General features: G+C 39.5%; 1 protein-coding gene across 6 annotated transcripts in view; it reads right to left on the bottom strand.

The window, feature by feature from the left end:
- Window positions 1-20,189, bottom strand: part of kiaa1549la (KIAA1549-like a) — a 120,718-nt gene that overhangs the window by 50,485 nt on the left and 50,044 nt on the right. For all 6 annotated transcript variants that reach the window (XM_040035869.1, XM_040035887.1, XM_040035897.1 and 3 more), the window contains 6 exons: window positions 17,513-17,735; window positions 14,326-14,459; window positions 13,261-13,429; window positions 5,224-5,283; window positions 4,108-4,268; window positions 2,242-2,413 (listed from right to left, as the gene is read on the bottom strand). In XM_040035869.1, coding sequence (XP_039891803.1) covers window positions 2,242-2,413; window positions 4,108-4,268; window positions 5,224-5,283; window positions 13,261-13,429; window positions 14,326-14,459; window positions 17,513-17,735 — 919 coding nt within the window. The remainder of the gene's footprint in view (window positions 1-2,241; window positions 2,414-4,107; window positions 4,269-5,223; window positions 5,284-13,260; window positions 13,430-14,325; window positions 14,460-17,512; window positions 17,736-20,189) is intronic.

Raw genomic sequence — 20,189 nt, 5'->3', positions numbered from 1 at the left:
AGAAAATCCTGTTATGTGTTATTTTATTTCATTCAAAGCTCTTTTAGATGCACTGAGTATAACTGAAAGTTAATTTAAACCCAAATGTCACAGTAAGCCAACACTGCTGTGCCCAAGTTTAGCAGATCTCTCCTAAAGAGGAATGTTTTAGCAGTGTGGGGTCTCTACAACTGCTACTGAATGAGAAATGTGCTCTGTGAGTTGATTCTGCATCTATAATATCTCACACTGACAAGATTTGTGTTAATATTCAAAGAAAAAAAAAAGGTCCACGTACTTCATTGCTCCTATTTTTATGCTAATTAATTCTAAATTCTAGACTAAAATCTGCAAGTGTTAGAACAAATGGGAACAGATCTTTTTTACACCAGACATTTTGACTTGTCACAGCAGGAAAAGCACTTAATGAAACATTAATAACTTAATGGAGTCATCTTTCACTCTCTGCCATAAAGTGATCCCGTAAGCCGTGACAGTGAACCAGCATGCATGACAGTAGAGCCGCTCCAAAGTGAAATGCAGCCGTCATTAATCCGTCTACTGTGCAAAAACATCAATAGTTGATCAATGTGTACTTGGATTACACATTTCAACTTTGACAAATTATGCATTCATTTAGGACCTTTACATCAAGGATTTAAAACAACAGATCAAAATTTACTATAGCAGCTGCAATTCCTAAGCAGGTAACTACAGAGAGCTAAAATCACTGCTTGTAAAACTAGATTTTCAGCCTGATGAACACCCCGAAATATTTTAACAGCTGCTTTTTAACAGGCTGTGAAGCTTGTGTTTGTCCCAAAAACTGCATTTCCACCTCAATAAGCTGTGACAAAACCAAAAAATGGAACAAACAACCAGCAAACCTGTTTTGAAACTCCTTACATTATCTTTCTTGTCAAAACTTACTAAATACAATTATTACATTGTGTATTTAATTCTTTTAAAAAATACCTTTTATTATAGTCAAAGGAGCTTGCAAAGAAAAGCGTCTGGACTTCTTTAAGTTGCTTGAAGACGTTTCACCTCTCATCCGAGAAGCTTCTTCAGTTCTAAGGTCAAATGGTGGGGAGTCCCAGATTTAAACCTAGTGGGAGTTTCCCCCCCACAGAGGGACAAAAGGACCCCCTGATGATCCTCTAATCGCCTGAGCCAAGGTGTGAAACTGGGTGTGGGTCCCAATCAGCCAGGGTTTCGGGTGAGCTCGTTGTGAAACCTGGCCCCACCTTATCATGCGAATTCCTGAGTCAGATGGCCCAGGATGTGAGTGGGCGTTAAGGCGTCTGGGGAGGAAACTCATTTGACCTTAGAACTGAAGAAGCTTCTCGGATGAGAGGTGAAACGTCTTCAAGCAACTTAAAGAAGTCCAGACACTTTTCTTTGCAAGCTCCTTTGACTACGATGACCTGGATGACTGAGAACCTTCACAGACACCTTTTATTATATAAATATTCTTGTAAACACTGGTTATATATTTAGGTTCTGAACCTGTTTGTTGGAAGCTCATAATTATGCTATAAATATACAGTTAGTATTAAGGAAAAAAAATAGCCCGCTTGTTATTTCCCAAATTGCACCCCACTATGGTTTAAGTTGATAACAATACTATACTACTAATTTAGCATATATTTTGCGAGCATACTTAGTAGTTAGCAACTGTAAGAGGAGAGGTAACAAGAAAAGCAATTGTATCAACTCTAGTTCACAAATTTACAAATAAAGTCCTTCTACATTTTGTTTTGTTTTTTATCACAAAGATACACACAACTTAAAGCTAATGTTAGTGTTATACTGCAGGCATGAAAAACTAAGCCAAAGTCCTAAAAACTGCAGTTTCTGAAGTGGCCACTTGAGCCTGGCTTCAAAAATGAGTCTCCACAAAAATGCCCGTATTTACAGCAATGCATGTTTACAGCCTGATCCAAACAACAGCTTTGATCTTTATAGCCAATATGTCATAACTAGTCTATGCTGGGTGAATTTATAACTTACCAGTTTTGGTAGTTTTTGACTGTAAAGCCTGCTCGGCCTAGCTTGCACCCTAGCTAGCTTTCTGGCTACAACAATCAACATGGTCATAGCCAAAAAACTGACACTTACATTTTGTTACATTAAAATAGCTTTTATGCATAGTGACACTGGGATAAATAAAGCCCTCTTTTGTGTGACTTGCCTGGTCCCTGATATTCATGATATATGACAATGTAACTGAATACTGGAGGAGTATAATGAGAAGCTTACGTTCAGCCTGGACTTGTACAAAGTATCCCAGGGTCAGAGCCATGGTCTGGGAGTCCAGACTGCTCAGTGTCTTAGCAGCTGTGGTTCCAGAGATGGGTGCTCCATTCAGCTGGGCATAGTAGGTCATCTCTGCTGGGTTCTTGGGACCGGGAAGTCTACGCATGCTCACCATCTGCAAGAGAATGGGGATGTCATAAAACCTTGAGTAATATGAGAAAAAAATCTTTTACCGCAGTTCATACTCATAAAACATATTATATGGCAAGATTTAACACAAAATCCAAACTCTCTTTCTCTCTACCGAGCAAAGGATTAAAAATTCTTGCTGGTGGCCCAATCAAAACTCTGAATCAGCTCAGTTGCTTTAATCAAGTCGAGCATTTGGTGGAAGATAACTACACTTGGGGAAGACACTTGAGGATAACTGAGTCACTTGAAATCTCAATTTCCTTTCATCATACATCAAACACCATTTTTAATTTGACAAACATTACACGGTTTAATAAAGTCCGGTAATTTGATTTTGTCATAAGAAGAAGGGATGTGTGTTATTAAATGGCTGGATGATTTCTCCACTGGCTACACCCCGCACCACCCTTTCTGTCTCTCTCTGCCAGCCTCTCCCTCCTCCACTTTGCAGGCATAAAACCGGTCATCCATGGCAACCATAAAACCTTACGGGTGTGTAAGGCATAAGGCCCAGGAAGAGTCAAACATTGTCTTAATTTGCACAATATGGAGCACTGGAGCCAGGAGGTGACAAATACACAAAATGTCATGCGCACACACACACACAGGGTTTTATTAGAAAAACACAATGAAAATTAACTTACTGGCACTTGAGACCTATTTATGACAAATTTAAGACTTTATTTAAATATTTGGGTACTGCTTTTGACATTGTAGTGTGTCTCAGTTTTCATAAAGTTTGCCCTTTCCATGTCAGTTTTCTGGCAGCGTACTTCATGCTCCCCTGCAGCTTATGCGCTCAGAATATCAGCATTCTTGAACGCAACAACAGTTTTGAAACCTGTCCCCGCTGACTACTGTCAGTAGCGCTGTCCAGGGTGCTAAATCTGGAGCTGTCCAGGGACACGCAGACTTTCACAAATAGTAAGTTTGCCATTTCCCAAAGCCCTGCCAGAAGGGGGTTCAGGGAATGATACTGACACTATGTTCATTGATAGTTCTTCCAGGGCAAATGTGAATGTTATTTATTACATTGAAATTTTGCATGGCTTAGAGGGAGGGGAAACAGAAACTTAAAACTCAGGATGAACAGAGGAACCAAGATTTTTGATTATTATGAACTGTGAGTTGTGCAAAGCTACCAAAGTGTAATATAAGAACAAAATTATGTTGCTTGAAATTATCATAGTAGGTCCCCTATATCACCACTTTGAGCATCGTTAGTACAGCAAAGACATGTGTAATGTGAATTACAGTAAATTACAGATTGTATAAGCAGAGTGAAGGCATATCAAAGACAACCATGACTATAATTATTGTTATATTTTTCCAGTAAATATACATATTAATTTGTTTTTGAAGCACAGAAAGGAGTTTAGAAACCAGATTCTACTGTGAGCTTCTGAGACTCTGTCCCACATTTTCTGGAAAAAGGTAGATGTCTACAGACTGAATGTGAAGTCCCAATACCTAGAGCTATCTTAATAAAAGATTAAAGCTAAACCTGAATCTCTAAAAAAATAAACCTGAGTAGGTGAACACTGTGTACCAGTTTCTAAATACAAAAGGTGATGAAACTTATAGAGGTGCAAAGTGTTTTTCTTCCCGTATGGAGGAAGCAGAAGACGCCATCATCACAGCCACACACTGAGATCCACAAATCCCATTTCCACCTACCTGTACAGTGTAGCCCCCCACAGTGGTGGCCCGCCGGGATCTCGCCGTCCGAGGGCCCTGCCTGCCAGCCACCAGGAAGAGCTCAGCTAGCCGTTGCTCCATAAGACTGGCAAAGCTTTGGTAGTTGACCTCCAGGGAGGAGCTGTCTACATCCTGGATCACTGTGAGTCGAGACAAGAGAGGACAGAGGAGGGATTTTGAAGGGGGGGGGGGGGTTCAGGCAGTCAAAGAGAAGAGAAACCGGAGACAAGTGAAGAGATGGAGGACAGGAAGGAAAATACAAACAGGACAAGAGCAAAGGGAGGAAAAGAGAAAATAGGTGTGAGGAGGTGATAAAGAGAGAGAGTGAGAGTGTAAAGAGAAATTAGCTGAAGACAGTATTAATACTTGAGAAAAAAGAAGGAAAATAGATAAGAGAAACAAGCAGACAGGAGATGAGTGGGCTATCAGAGAGGACTGGGTGATTGTCCCTTCAATTTAATAGCTGATCATCTTGAAACTTCTATCAGGGCTACAGCGGCACACAGATCAAACAGTCTGTCTGTATCACACACACACAAACATATAAACAAACACACACGCACAAACAGATGAAGGTGCTTGCATCAATCTTGATCTTGAGTGTGCGTCTCTTACTAGAGGCCATAAGTGAGAAGAATCCGTGGACAGACACACAGACACACACACACTTCAGAATCATTCACACCCGGCCATGATGTGATGTGAAGTGATCTCTCCCTCTGCCCCGGTCAGGAAGCTGTGAATTATACATCAATAGGTTTTCCCGGGAACAGAGCAGCTAAAGGCACTCTGACACGGAGAGCTTAAGCGGGCGAGGGGGGGGGTGCAAAGGGAGGTGGGAATGGGGAGGGGGGGGCTCAAGAGGAGAGGAAAGGAAAATGTAAAGATCCAATACCATTGTGCTGAATTGCACAACAGCATGCGGCAGGCATTTAACTAACTGCTGTTTTGTCCAATCGATGCAGCTCTTGATTACCACTGATCACCAAGAAGCACCTCAGTCCGTGTGTGTGTGTGTGTGTGTGTGTGTGTGTGTGTGTGTGTGTGTGTGTGTGTGTGTGTGTGTGTGTGTGTGTGTGTGTGCGCGCAATTTACCCGTTATGACCCAGTAGTTCTTGGTTGCTGCAGATGTGTTGAGATTATGGTACTCAAGAGCTGGAGACAGAGTGAGACAGAAATAGGGGGTTAGATTAGATTAGATTAGATTCAATTTATTGTCTTTGATAAAGTATCTAACACAAACAATGAAATGCAGTTTGGCACCTAATCTGAAGTAAAAACAATAACAAAATTCATAGAAATATGAGAAAGTCTCATTTGAGTCTTTTTACCATCTAAAATTTACTTTGGGATATTTTTAATATTTTCTAAAGATACACACATGCAGACCAGAACTTCTGATTTTGGATGGAGCTCCTTTCTATAAATAATAACACTGACAGTTTCCTAAGATCGTATTTTAATTTATTTATCTATTTCTGGTGTACACTTTTATGGCGTGAGTTGCAGTTTTTTGTTTTTAAACTCAGGCTGTTGAACCCATGTGGAACAGAAATAGAGAAAAAATTATTTGTTAAAGGTAACGTTTGAAAACGTTCACCCCTGGATGTCAGTAGATTGTATACTGCAGTCAACTGAATTGTTTTTTCTTAGCCCTCCCAATTCAAATGCATAACCCTAGCAATGATAGCCACTGTAGTAAAAACATGTTTTAGTCTTCCAAGAGAGATTCAATTTGCAGTATTTTTACTTTTTCACCCCTGAGTCACCTCAAAAACCCTGGACACCATTCATCGGTAGAGAGTGTAGGCTGTCAGCCTGCTGTTTACCTCAGCAGTAAACGTCTATTTACTCTGGAGGAGGCTGTAAAACCTTTTGAAAAGAGTCTAATATGAATTAATGAGTCAGTGAAGCTCACTGCTGTCTGATGAAAGCAATACTAAGATGAGTTTTTGAGGATATCCCGAACTGTTTTTTGCCATTATTAGTTAGCCAGCCTTACTGAATCTTAGCTCTAAGATTGTGGGCTCAGCGAATACGATGTGAGAATGTAATCAACCTATTTATCAGAGAGAAACTCTGATTTTTAGGACACCAGAGCCTAACATCAGCTGCTACAATGTTAGCATATAACCAGCTGTTATTGTTGTTTTGCAAGCTCTTGTCACCTGGCAGGAGACCGGAGGGTCACATGGCTAATCTGTTGACGCTAAATGATTGTGACAATACTGATAATAAATTTATGGACATTTTCGTGTGTTAGAGCCCTTCAGAAGAGGTTTGAAATGAGCAAGGATAGAGAGCAGTGGAGGAGAAAGACATAATGAGAAAGATGATATAAATATATATGTATAAATGTCATATAGCCATATATAGTTTGAACGAGATATATTATGATCTTTTAAAAGTTACTTATAAGGCGTACTGCATATGTGGCCCGCTTCTCGTGAGGTCTGTCTTGGCTACTTTATTAAACATAGCGGGGAAGCAGGTAGTTTCCACGATCCGGTGCCCAATCCTATGTATTTTAATAGATTATTAAATCTATTGGTGATGACCAGAGGGGCCGATGGCGCGATATGGCAGCCTCGCTTCTGTCAGTCTGCCCCAGGGCAGCTGTAGCTACAACTGTAGCTGCCTCCACCAGTGTGTGAATGTGAGAGTGAATGAATAGTGGAATTGTAAAGCGCTTTGAGGGCCCCGAAAAGCGCTATATAAATGCAATCCATTATTATTATTATTATTATTATTACTTCCAAGTTTATTTTCCCGGGTAACAATTAAATCATAATTAATAAATAATTGAGCTACACATCTCCTCTGCTGATGTACTATAATTATTACACAGCAGTGTGCGTGCCAGTCAGGTTTCATTATCTGCTTTGATTTCCTTTACCTCTCACGTCTACACTAGCCTTCAGTCTTCCTTCCCGCTCGCGTGCTTCTGTTAGCATCTCACTCTCTGCTTGTTTACCTGTCAGTGTATTCATTTCCTAAAACGCCGGCTCCTTTCTGTCCACCCGGCCGTCTCCTTCTGCTTTTATACACACACATCATCACTCCCTCAGCCTGTCGACCTCTTTCTGTGTCCTGTTCATCCGTCAAGCTCTCCCTCCTTATTTCCCATCTGCCTGTTTCACCATCTGTCTCCACCTAACTCCTCTGAGCTGGCTGCTTGCCGAGCATTGAGTGTTTAGCCTGAGTCAGTGGCATTACATGATGCAGTAGCTGTTATCAGCCCGCGTCCTGTCTGCCTGACGTCTCTGTATCTGAACGAGTTCATATTCACTGCGCTGTCCTCTCGAGTTAAACAAGTTCGCGTAAACACATAAGACAATCCGCACCGAAGTGTGAAAGTTTAGACTCATTCACTTTGAGAACCTGCTCAATGTGCAGATGACTCCAGCGCTCTGATTTCATCAACACAACAGCTGGAAAAAAAGAGGAAGAAACTTGAAGAGGAATCAGATGAAAAAATAAAAGCAAAAAGCTACTTCTACTATCTAGAAAAATGCCATTTCTCAACAAGTGTAATATTATTGCCTGTGGACTATTTTCACCTGTAGATTGACATATTATCGAGTGAGCATTTTCCATAGGCTATATATAAAAGACAGATGCAGCCATCCTCACATTAACACTGTCACTTTAAAATGTGACAAAGAGCTTTATGACAGTAATCATTTTGCTTCTCTGAAGCCAGATGCTACGAGTGAGTGGTGAAAGTAACTGAGGAATTGAGGGCGCTGTGTTGTTATCAGCAACCACAGTAAGGGTTTAGACACAGAGGATAGTGAGCAGATTGGCGTCTATTGGATTGTTTTAATTGAACTAGTTTCTGCATTCATGGTAATACATGGACATGTGTATACTTTTTTAGCCTCAGTTTCATCTGTTTACCTTATGAACACAGACATAAAATTCTTAATATGAAACCTAAAATCTTTTGTTTCTCTGTTTTATTTCTATCAATCGCTCAAGCCACACCTGCTCCGATTGAATCCAGGGGATGAAGTGCTTTATATTCTGAACAGCAAGTTTGTTTGAGGGAAAACAAGGATTCACAAAGAATTGCATCATTTGTTTGACTGACAGCTAAAGCAGCACGATATAATAACCACGTGAGATCAAAGCTCCCTCAGATGTACGCTGCCAAAATTCAGTCACGCTAACCTATAGTTAGCACAGAAAGGTGTTGGTTTTTTTGTTTTTTTTTCCAAATTAATCTCAGTTTAGACAACATTATAATGAGAATAATTTAGACATCTCACTGACCTGAAGGTAAGGATACACACCAAAGCAAATGCAGACACTCTATAAGGAGACAGGCTCAAACACGCACAGTCATTCCCTATGGCAGCTAATTAAATTCACATTACACATGCCTTCACTGCTTTACAGGCACGCAGCATACTTTAGCCTGTACTGTGAAGAATAATTAAATACACCCGGTGAAAGATTAAAAAATATAATTATACTATAAGGTTGCCCTTTAATCCTCAAAAATGCAAACACTTAAATGACTATATGCTCCTCTGTATGCAAACAGACTGTTCATATGAATCTCAGTATAACTATAGTTAATTTTTCTGACCAATACAGTGACCTGCATATGATCATTTCCACCCATTTGTTCATTTAATTATGTTTTTAGATTATTATATACAAAACCATTCGCTCACTGTTTCCCTAGAAAAGCGTGCTGCTTTTAAGAGAACAGACACTGTTTCCGTGGTGATGCCAAGTGGGTTTGCATGTGACTAGGTGAAGTGTGATGTTTGAGCCCTTTGGGTGTTGAGAGCATGCACAAATAGATACTAATCTAATCTCACCGGGCTAAAATTAGCTCATTCGGGAGACATGGTCAACAGACTGCCGATGGCACGATTGAGATGATCGGAGCTGTACAGCTGTTTGCCCTTTCAAAATCTCACAGATGGCAGTAGAGACAAGACCGGAATACAAACAGAGCTCCTGTGGCTCATCTTTGGGGTCTATGGTCATTTACATATGTTTGTAGAGTCTGCGTCAGCTACTGCAATAATTAATGTTTACCGTAAAGATCTTCAGGAGTTGCACTGTTTTTTGGGGGGTTTTTTTAACTGAATGAAACACTTGAAGTGACAGAGGTGACTGCAGGTTATTCATTTGAGTAAAGAACACAAATTACTCTATAGTACCCTAAAGTGGCCTTTGTCAAGGTAATGCTTGATATAGTCAGGTAACTTAATCATTTCTTTAACTTGTTAGCACCTTCCTGTAGTCTTCAGGTATTTGTAGCTAAATATATAAATACATAAATACAAATAAAATACATTTAAATTCAATTTATTTACAGGGGAATTACCTTACCCTCCGTCATGGGCTGTATTAATAATAATGACAAGCTGAAATAATTATTTCCTATATGACTTTATCAGTCCATCACATTTCTTTTGGCCCACTCCTTCCAATGTTGCTTCACTTCATTAAGTCCTGCAGGCATTAGTTTATGCATGCCTCTCTTAGGGCCAGCCTTTCATTCAGGCTGAAGTCTGGGCTTTGGCTGGGCCACTGCAGCACCTTGATTCTTTTCTTTTTCACACACTCTGTTGTATATCTGCTGCTGTTCCTGAGATTTTTGTTCTGCTGAATGACCCATTTTTTCCTTAGCTTTAGCTGTCAGCCAGATGGCTTCACACTGAACACTTTGGTATACAGAGGAGTTCATCATCAGCTCAATAACTGCAAGATTCCCAGGTTGTGTGGCTGCAAAACAAGCCCAAATCATCAAACGAAGATTGACAACAGCCCTAAATGTTTCCCACTTGTGAATAATCTTTCTCACTCAACTTCAAATTGTTTTGAAATTACTTTATAAGCCTTCCCAGATTATTACTGATGTTTTTCCTCCTTGGCATTAAAACAGACCTGAATGCTCCAGATGAGCAAGCTGCCAAAACCTGCACTTTTATAGAGGTGGGCACATTTGCTCATGATCAGTTAATCAAGCGCATTTCATTAGCAGAACCTGTCTGCTACTTACCCTCTTAATGCGTGGATGCACTTTCACAGAGTCCTATGCAAACATTGTTTTGGGTGTTTCTGTTTTATTCTTCTCTCTAACTAAACAGTTTGACCTCTTTCTGTTAACATATATGTGATAAAAGACCATCACTCTTCTTGAATTAGAAAAAATATAAATATTGCAAGGAAAGCCTTAGGTGAGAGCTCTTTGAAGTGTGTGGGGGAAAAAATGAGTAGCACCTTGCATTTTGTAGGAGTACCTAAAATAATCTTACTGTTTATGCAGAATGCTGCTAATGTCACATTATAGCAACCATAAAAACCATAACAAATAATGAGAGTTTTTAGTTAATTTAACTGCAAAATAATAAGTAAAAGAAAGCATAAAATATAGCATGACATAGGAATAGTTATGGAATAAATAAATAACATTAAAACTCTACTGCATTAAAGTAGTTAGTTACATTTCTACTGCTCCTATCCATGCTTTCATTCACTCGTCTCATTTTTGCTGCAGGACACGCGTCACAACACCAGATGCTAAAGGAAAAATGAAACCCCAGCAGGTTTGATTAAACAGCAGAATCGGATGTTCTGATAATGAGAATGGAATAACTGCATCACTCATGATATTTTAGAAAATGCCTCTTATCAGTGTTACCCAATCCTTAATTCCCCCGTAGGGAAGCAGGTCAGACATTTGTTATGTCACGAAACATGCAACGCCCTGCAGTGAACTCACTGGTTCTCAGTAGTCAGTGTTCATGAAGGTACCCTACATATGCCATGTCAGTTTCAGGCCAGCAGCACAAAGCAGCACAGATTAAGTAAAAGAACAATGGTTATGTAAAGACTAAAGGAATTAGCGTGAAGAAACTCACAACTGCTTTATGGGAAGAAAACAAACAGGAGCATCATCTTCTGACGCCTCTTTCTGCTCTGCATGTGTTCGATCGTCTTGAGTCAATACTGATATCCGACACGGGCAGTCCTCCACTCTGCCTCCAACCTTTGTCTAAGTCATGTTCTGCACCCATGTTCCCTTCCTGCTGCTTAAAACCTGACAAAAAATACACATGGATGTGGGAACCATCTCTGTTCTTGTTGTGTTTTCATTCCAGCCTTGCCAGCATGAGTGTAACACTCTAGCAAGTCATAAAAAATAAATAAATGAAAACATTCCCTGATATTTTCTTGGTTTCGGATCTTTGAGGCAGATATACAACATGTTCAAACCTACCTCAAATTTACCTCGGGGTGATATATTGATTAAAGTGGAACAGAGCAGGGTAAATAAAAAATGTAACGTATTTATTTATTTGAAGTTCTTCTCAGTAGGTGATGAAGATACCAGCAAAACAAAAAACTACAAAGTCACCTTTTCAGCTATAAACTATCCCTGACAACGCAGAGGAGGCTCCTTCTGATTTGTCAGAATGACCAAAAAAACAAACAAAAAAACAACAACAACAAAAACCACACCCATTAGGGTAATATAACGTCAAGTCAGTATAATGTCAAAAGCAATCTTGCCAAATCGGGCCAAACTCTGAAATGTCACTCCTAAGTCTCCGACAATGGCAGCTGTGGATGAGGTTGATTTTGATAGTGTTATAATAAGCTCTGGTACAGTGCATTGACATATACAGCTAAAGTGTTGCTGCGACATTTAACTAAACATTGCAAAGCGTGAATGTAATATTTCTTAATATTTTCTAAATTGTCAGAGCAACATGCCTCACCCGATGATGAATTTCTCATTTTAATTTCCCCTTGCAGCCCTTTATAAAAGATTAGAAATGCATCATAATCATCCAGCCGCGACTCTAAGATGGCTTGAAGGTAGATCTAGTGAATGAGTACTGAGCACCCTAACTGAACTCTAATTTACTGGTTATACATCATTTATTCTGAATTAGACTGTTGAAGTCTTTGTGTGCTGCACAAAGTGACAATCTCAGTGATTAATAATGAAATACTAAAAACCGCAATTCCTCCAATGGCCACTTGAGGCTGGCTCCAAAAGTGAGTCAATTTGCTTGTTAAATGCAAAACTAACACCATTAACATCATGTTTCTAGCCTGATATGCTACAATAGAGAGTTTAACCCTTCATAACAACTTTGAGTGGCGTAACTGATTTCATTGGTCGATGGCGCCAATCAGCATCACCTTCACTAACTGGAGTGATTCTAAAAGACCTCTCGACATCATTTGTGCTGTTGGTGGCTTCCAACACATTCTCACTCCCAAAGCGTAACATTTTACGCTAGGTGACAAATAGTCTGTATATTACGCTTCCGGGCACCCAACACGTCCATATATCACGAGATCAGAAAAATGAGGAAACATGAGAACTGTTTGGAATGAATCTACACATGTACATTTGTTTTACTTAAATCGCTTTGAAAAACACTATCTAACGTCATTAAAGTGCTGGGTAAGGTTAGGGATAAGGTAAGGGTTAGGGCTGGAATACATGGCTGGAACGTGTATTACCGCGGGAGCGTCATTCTACTGGATTTCATCCATAACCCGGCGCGTAGCATAAAGAACGCTGAAGGTCACCTTTCACATTCCTCAGGAAGGCCTCTGGACTTGACAGGTCGTCACTGCATTACGCCTCGGGAGTGAGAACGGGCTCTGACTTTTGGAGCATTTTTAAAGGATTATCTTAATACATGTATGGCTTTTTTGTAGTGCAGATCAGCCACAAAGTTTAACTTCACCTGTGGTGATCATTACAGTGGCTACAACCATCTTTTATATACAGTCTATGGGTACCATAAACTGTTAATGCGGTTGCTCAAAAATGGGATTCCTACCTGCAGCAAACCACACTGGAAGCGATGTAAAGCATGCTTTAATGCTCACAAAATCTGTTTCTGCTAATCAACAGGACAGATGCACTAATTAAATTTCATTACTATTTGTTCTGGGTGCCATAAACCTAAAACTTTCAATAAACATAAATGGGGAAAAATAAAACCAAAAGCATCTGTATGGCTATCTTACAATGAATAATCGATTACTGTGTGTCAGTATGTATGTACAGCACTTTAGCTGTAAGTGCAAAACATAACTAAATGGATAAAGGTGTATTGAGTGTATTATGGATGCACTTACGCTCAGCGATGACCAGCGGTGGGTAGAACAGAAAGTACCCCACCAGCTCAGCAGTGAGCTGGTTGAGAAGACTGCTGGAAATTGTCCCGTTAAGTATTGAATCCTGATTTTTCACCACATACACCAGAGTGACTGAGGGGGAGTCAGGCTCCTGGGAGACACTCTGGATCTGAGGATAAACACACAAGCACAAAATACATTTTATTATTTTTATTTGAATCCGCCTGTCAAATATGGTACACTATGTGCCCCATAGTCATTCTAATATTTGTCATATTAGAATGACTTCAATACTTTATAGCGGGCACACAAACAGCCAGCTACGGCTGCATGTATAATTCAAATATTCCTGCTGAAATATCTAAGCGTATCATGCCAAATGTCAAAAATCCACATAAAGAATGCATACCAGAGCTTCAGACACAGTATTACACTTTGAGTGAGCACAATATAATAAGACCTAGGTGGTGCTGTGAACCTTATGTGAATGAGTCACCGTAAACGAGTGGATGGCAATACAAGGTACGAGGGATTCCCATCACATTCCTCCATGAGTGTTAATATTTCAGAGGATAAATTATGAATGGAGCCTATATATCTGTCTCTTCATGCTGAGACCTATTTCTGATTATAATGGTGTGTGCATGTGCAGTATATCCTGCATTCATGAGGGTACATTGACAGATGGAGAGAAAGAGACAGGAAATAAGAAAGAGGAAAGAAGAGCTTCAAAAAATAAAAATAAAACAGCATTGCACACAAATGAGCTTTGATTGTGTCTCCAGTTGTTTAACAAAACAGCTATTTTCTTCTTTATTTTTATAAATTGCTGCAAAACTGTCTGACCTTTTATACCAGGCAATTACCACAGAAAACACAAGAAACACACGCCTGAAATAAGGTATTCTGACTAGTTATAGAGTGGATACAATCAAGAAAGCTTGTTTTCTGGTAAGTGACGAGAATTTGACTTTATTATTCATGTAAACCTTCTCAGCATGCAGCATGCAAATACTGCTTATTTGTCCGTCTGTTTTTTCTAATAAAAAACGCCCCACACAGCACCTCAACAGTGAGTGTGTTGTAGGTCTCCAGCACTTTGTCCTGAGCTTCATCAAAGGCGTTCTCCAGCCTCTGCTCCAACATCTGAACAAAACTGCAGGAGTAGATGTTGTCTGTCGGGCCAACAAACCTCAACACTGGAAAACAAACCATAAAAAACAACAACATTATTTATAGACTGCAGTTTTAAAAACCTACAAAGTTTGACAATGTTCCCTTTTTTTTTTTTTTTTTTTTTTTTTCCATGAACCGGTGGTAAGATGCTTTAAAATGTTTCACTTTATGGGCAGTTAGCTCAGCAGGATGAGACAGAGAAATGGCCCGGGAGCCTGGGAGCCTCTTCCAGTGCAGATAGCTTTTTTACTCCTCTATCAATCAAGTGTATTTCATTTTGCTCTGGTCATTAAAAGGATAAAATAAACCAATTATTGAACAAAAACTCTTTAGTTTGAAAGTCAGACACATTCATATTTATTATAACTGATTTATGGGTGGCAACCTTGTGTCCAGTGCCTCTAATGCCATACTCTGGTGATTTCTTTAGCAGAAACCTACGTATTCAGGTACCAGCTCCAAAATCTGGCTCTTCAGATAACAGACTTTCCATTTAGAGTTTAATCTGTTGTCATGGCAATGTTGTAGCTACAAATTGAATTGCTGCACCACAAGAATCATGGAAAGAGAAATTATTTAAAAACTCTTCAGCAATCCACTTCATCACGCTGCATCTAGAATCTGTATCTGGGGCTGTGGTTTAGGCATTAGTGCCCTATATAAATGTCGGTGTGATCAATAAACCTAAGCAGTGAGACACAGAAAGAGGATTATCGTCACTATCTAGAATTAGAACAACTGAAAATAGTATTTCTATGTTAGCGTCACACAGTCCTGCACCGAGGAGGCACAGGGTAAGCAATATTGAGTCTATCAGATTACAGCAGATGTTATTAATGTTGTCGCCCTCTGTCCTCGCCTTGCACTCTTGTCTTTCTTTGCTGTTTTTAAAAAAAAAAAAAGCTCTGTAGCGACTGGGATAGGAGAGGTGGAAAAATATTCTGACCTAAATTCAAATGCTGTGATGCTTATGAGTGCGGGCTACATCTCTCAAAAAAAGAAAAAAAAAACACTACATCATTCACTGGTGTCTTAGCCTGCAACACTGTGCAGGCGCAAACACTGCTGACCCAGTTGGTAATCTTATGTAAATGGATCTGTGGCTGCTAAATTGGCATATACTATACATTTATGGATTAAAGCTGTACAACACAGAAATGGGTTTTAATTTCTGCTTCAAGTGCCTACTTCACATCCAGGAGTTGATACAACAAACACAGCAAATATCACACTACAAGTGCTAAAGTGTGGGAATTGGCAGAGAGTTGTTTTTACAGAAAACGTGAAAGCCAAAAAATAGATGTTCTCAGTCGCTTAAAGCCACTATGTAGGGTTCATGAACACACACTAAATACACTGAATAGTCATAATGGTTTTCATAAAGACACTCATCTTTGCATATAAAAGAAATCATATCTTAAATGAATAATTCTTACAAAGCGGGCCAGTTTGCCCATTTACAGTCATGAAATACAGAACAAGTAGCTTTAATTGAAACTGTGTGTCTGATGAGACTGCTGAGAAAATGTTTTACATCTAATTAGTTGCTAATGCAAAAGTGTACATTAGATAAACAGCAGTCAAAGTTGTAATTAACACTAAAAACATTTTTAAAGCAAAACCATAACTAAAAGGCATTCTACGGACATTCAGTGGGAGCTTGTTTCCAAGGATTTTTGCACATTTTTGCAAATAATTTTATTAATTAGAAAGGAACAAAAAGATGTGGCATACATACCAAAAAATGTATGCACAGATAAAAATGCACAGAGATTTGTATAAAATGTACAGAGATATGTATCACTGTACACAAAGGTTAGGAAAAAACTGCAATAACATGATTGGTATTTTTTAGTTTCTACGGCAGGGGGGATGGATTAAACCACTATTTTACATGGAAAAATGCCTTCTCTGCCCATTAACAACTACCACTTTCAGCCCGTGAAACAATATTACTTCAGCGAAATGAAGAGAATTTCAGAGGTGATCATTATTCTTATCCTCCCCGTTATTAATATGTTTCTTTTTCATGAATGCAAGTTTAAGAAAAGGATTAATTATAGACAGTAAATTGTCTTTCCTTCTTTTCTTGGGAGAAATAAATCTCTCTCTTATTAGCTTCTCTTCATTAGTTCCATAAAACCGGAGCTGAATTTAAAATGCTTCTTGATGATCGGGCCCCATCTTTTCTTAAAGACCTCATAATATCACGTCATCCCAATAGAGCACTTTGCTCTCTTACTTGTGATTCTTAGGGTTTCCAGTGGAACCAGCTCCCAGTTTGGATTCGGGAGACAGACACTCCTTCTGCTTTTAAAATGAGGCTACAAAGCTTACAGTTAGGCTGGATTCAGTGACCCTGTACAGTTCCTTAATTATCCTCGGGTTGCTGGGATACTTTCCACGATGCACTGAGAGTTCTTCTTCACCACTTTTGCCATATACTTGCTAATACGAAATCATCTGACTGTGGAGGGTCTTAACTTTACAACATAAAGTGGCTAAAGGTGCCTGCTGTTATGCAGTGCTGCTATATAAATACAACTGAACCGAAATTAATAATATAATTAGTGATACCAATACAAAAGTACCAAATTCTACAGATTTAAAAAGTACAATACTTATTTTTTAAGGAAATCTAATCTGTGCATGTATATTTTAACTAACAATTCAATAATTGCATTCATTGTCCTACTTTTGCTCCCATGAGGTTTCGATGTGTGTCTGGGTGGGCATGCTGAAATGTGTTTTTTTTAAGAGGCTTACCAGGCTGTCTAAATGAATGGAGCAATTTGCCTTTGCTCTGCAGTCGTGGAAGTTTGTATGGGATTTAGGGTATCAGAGAAGAGTAAAGGAGAGCAGACATGTAATCAAAAGTTTCTAATTTTGACTCAGCTCTACTCTTCCTCTGTGTCCTCCTCCCTGCGTTCTCTCTCCCCCCCTTTCTCTATACATCTTTAACTTCTGCTTCCTCTCATACTCCACCTCCATCACCATCCTAATCAAGCTGGTGCTGTGAGAGCCGCTTGAGTAAAACTGCTCCATCATATCTCATTTTTTTGTTTGCTTTCATCACCTGTTTTCAGCTGCAGGTGAATATTTGGAGCAGGCACCCAGGTTGCCACGGGAACCAGAACAGCCTTAACCAATGGCGTGTGCTGCCTGATGTCCGACAGCAGCTTGTCAAAACCGTAAACATTCAGGGCTCTGACAACCATGGCGGAAATGTAGACAGTTTTCCCGTTGGTCACGTAGTATCCCAGCGTCACGTTGTGGGGGCTGCAGTCATCGTGTTCCACCTGTGACAGAGATGCAGAGGAGAACAATACAGGTTGGAGTTTGTTTTTTAAAACTACATTTATATCTGTATTTCAAGGCAGACTGTCTTTAAAGCATTGTTTACCTAGTGGATTTGTGTGCTCATTTTAAAGCATACACACTGCAAAGAACTGCAGAAACCATATCAGAGCAGAAATCAACTCTACCAGGTGACACAAGCTTAGAAAACTACACTGTACACCAAGCATCTTTGTCTGATACATGTTGTTCTCAAGCGATGGGCTTCAAATATAAATGTATCAGACTATGAATACTTATAATCCTGGCATTTTTTTTTTAAGTCAAATCTGACTCAAGGGAATTTTATAGCTTGAGCCCTCACCAGTCATGAATCTGACTAACCGTGTCCCGGAAAAACACACACAGACAACAATCGGCGGTGAGTCAAGGCTTGTATTTCTGGAACTATACACCTCCCACTTTCCTCTACCTTCAACCACACTGAGCTGCTGTAGCTTGTGTTACTATGGCGTCTTCCTCTTTCTTCATCCTTCTTTTTCCTCTCCTCTCCTCCCTGGCTTCCCCGGCTAGTCCATTTCTCGAAAATAACACATCCTTCTTAGTGAAACTGTATCTCATTAACCTTCTCTCCTACTCTTATCCCCTCTACTTTCCATGCAAACAGAAACGAAAGAAAGTTCACACAGTTTTTCAAACTATAGCTACCTGCCATCTTTGTTTAAGCCCTTTTCTGTTTTAAGTTCTCGTCAAAGCTTTAGCCCCAGTTTCTTCTTTAGTTTTTAATTATACTCAGCGACACATTCCTTTATTCCAGCACCCTACCTTTGGGTTTTGCATATCATTAGAAAACAAAAAAGAGCTTTTGAAGCTCTCATTTTAAGGGCTAAAATGAAGAAGAGTGGGAAAGTCAAAGTATTTCTTGCAGATATTATGTGCGGTTGCAGGAACAGACTGGTTGTCCTCATGTCCTCCCGTGTTACGGCTGGTTTCCTGGCTACAAGGAAAACAAGTGAAAGTCAACTCGATCCTGTGACGCAATCTTCTAACCATAAGCACTCTGTAACTGTCAGCTTGTTAGCTTGTATTCTTTGTTTTGTCCACCTATTTACTAAAGAAGCACACAAACTATTAATGACTCATTTATGGAGATTCCAGTACAGTAGCTGAAAAAGCAATTATGTTAAAAGACATGGTTCAATGACACAACATATTAAATGTAACCTGCAAGTTAATTTCATGCTGTTTGACAATCCCTGCCCACGCTGAAGCAATATTTCGCCTGCGTATCACTGCTTTTAAAGATCTGTTTCCTTCCTCTTGTTGTTGCTATTGTCAAAGGACTGATCCTGACTGCCAAATAATAGCTTACGTTATCTGATGGATAGGATGAAAACTCAGGAGATTGAGGTTGTGTGTATGTGTTGCAGGAGGGTTAGATGAAAGTGGACTGCAGCTTTGAGATACTGAGTCACTCCAGCGTGAGCTCACAAACAACTGGATAAAAATAGAAAGAAAAAAAAAAAAGATGAAGACAGACAGACAGCAAGATGAAGGGAGGCAGGTGGACAGACAGAGCCGGGCAGGCCCAACAGGCGTACAAACAGACAAGTGAGACAGACAGGTTGGCAGAAAATCAATCGACTTAAACCCAGGGAACAATCAGATTGGAGGGAGACGGAGAAAGGGAGCAATATGAGAAATGTAAACACTGAGAAATATGCAAAGGAAACAAAAGTCAGAACAGAGACATGATACAGAAAAAAAACAGCAGAATGGGAAAATTATGTGAATGAAAAAAACGTAATAGCTCATTCTTAATTTGTTTTACATTGTAGCGCATGTGAGAGAGAGAGACAGTACAAGGGTGCGTAATAACCTCTGAGTAAACTGCCTCGCTATTCAGCAGGTCATAACAATTCAGACTCAACCACAGTCTGCATTAGTCACCTCTCTAGCACCCTTCATGTGAGTCCTTATGAAGTGAATGAGGAGGAGCATGTGATGAAAAGTATTGTAAACTGATGACACACTCACATATAGAATATCTGAGCACACATGAAGAGCAAAAATCATGGCAAAACAGAAACACAACAAAAAGATTTGACTGCAGCATTGCGGCGTGGTCCTTTTAAATATAATTTATAGATCTACAAAATTTCTTCTGCAGTATTAAATGCACTAGAAGATTAATAAGGTGTATGCAAAAAACTTGTATTAGCCTTAATAGCCATTTTATTTGCTTCTGACATACGTCTTCTAGCCACTTATCCATTGCTGCTGTGGTCTGATCTTTCTGATCTAATTAGCAACAATTAATTATTGTGAATTGCTCGAAATACAAATTATTAGTTGAGCATACTAGTGTTAGCTGCTAGCTTAGCACCCTCTGATCACTACTGGCTCCAAAAAAAAGATGTTTGATGCTTCAAAATGTCCAGAAAACAATGGGTGAT

This window comes from Simochromis diagramma, unplaced genomic scaffold (assembly GCF_900408965.1).
Source record: "Simochromis diagramma unplaced genomic scaffold, fSimDia1.1 OVJJ01000333.1, whole genome shotgun sequence".
Classification (NCBI taxonomy): Eukaryota; Metazoa; Chordata; class Actinopteri; order Cichliformes; family Cichlidae; genus Simochromis; species Simochromis diagramma.
This window is presented reverse-complemented; position numbering and strand designations above follow the sequence as displayed.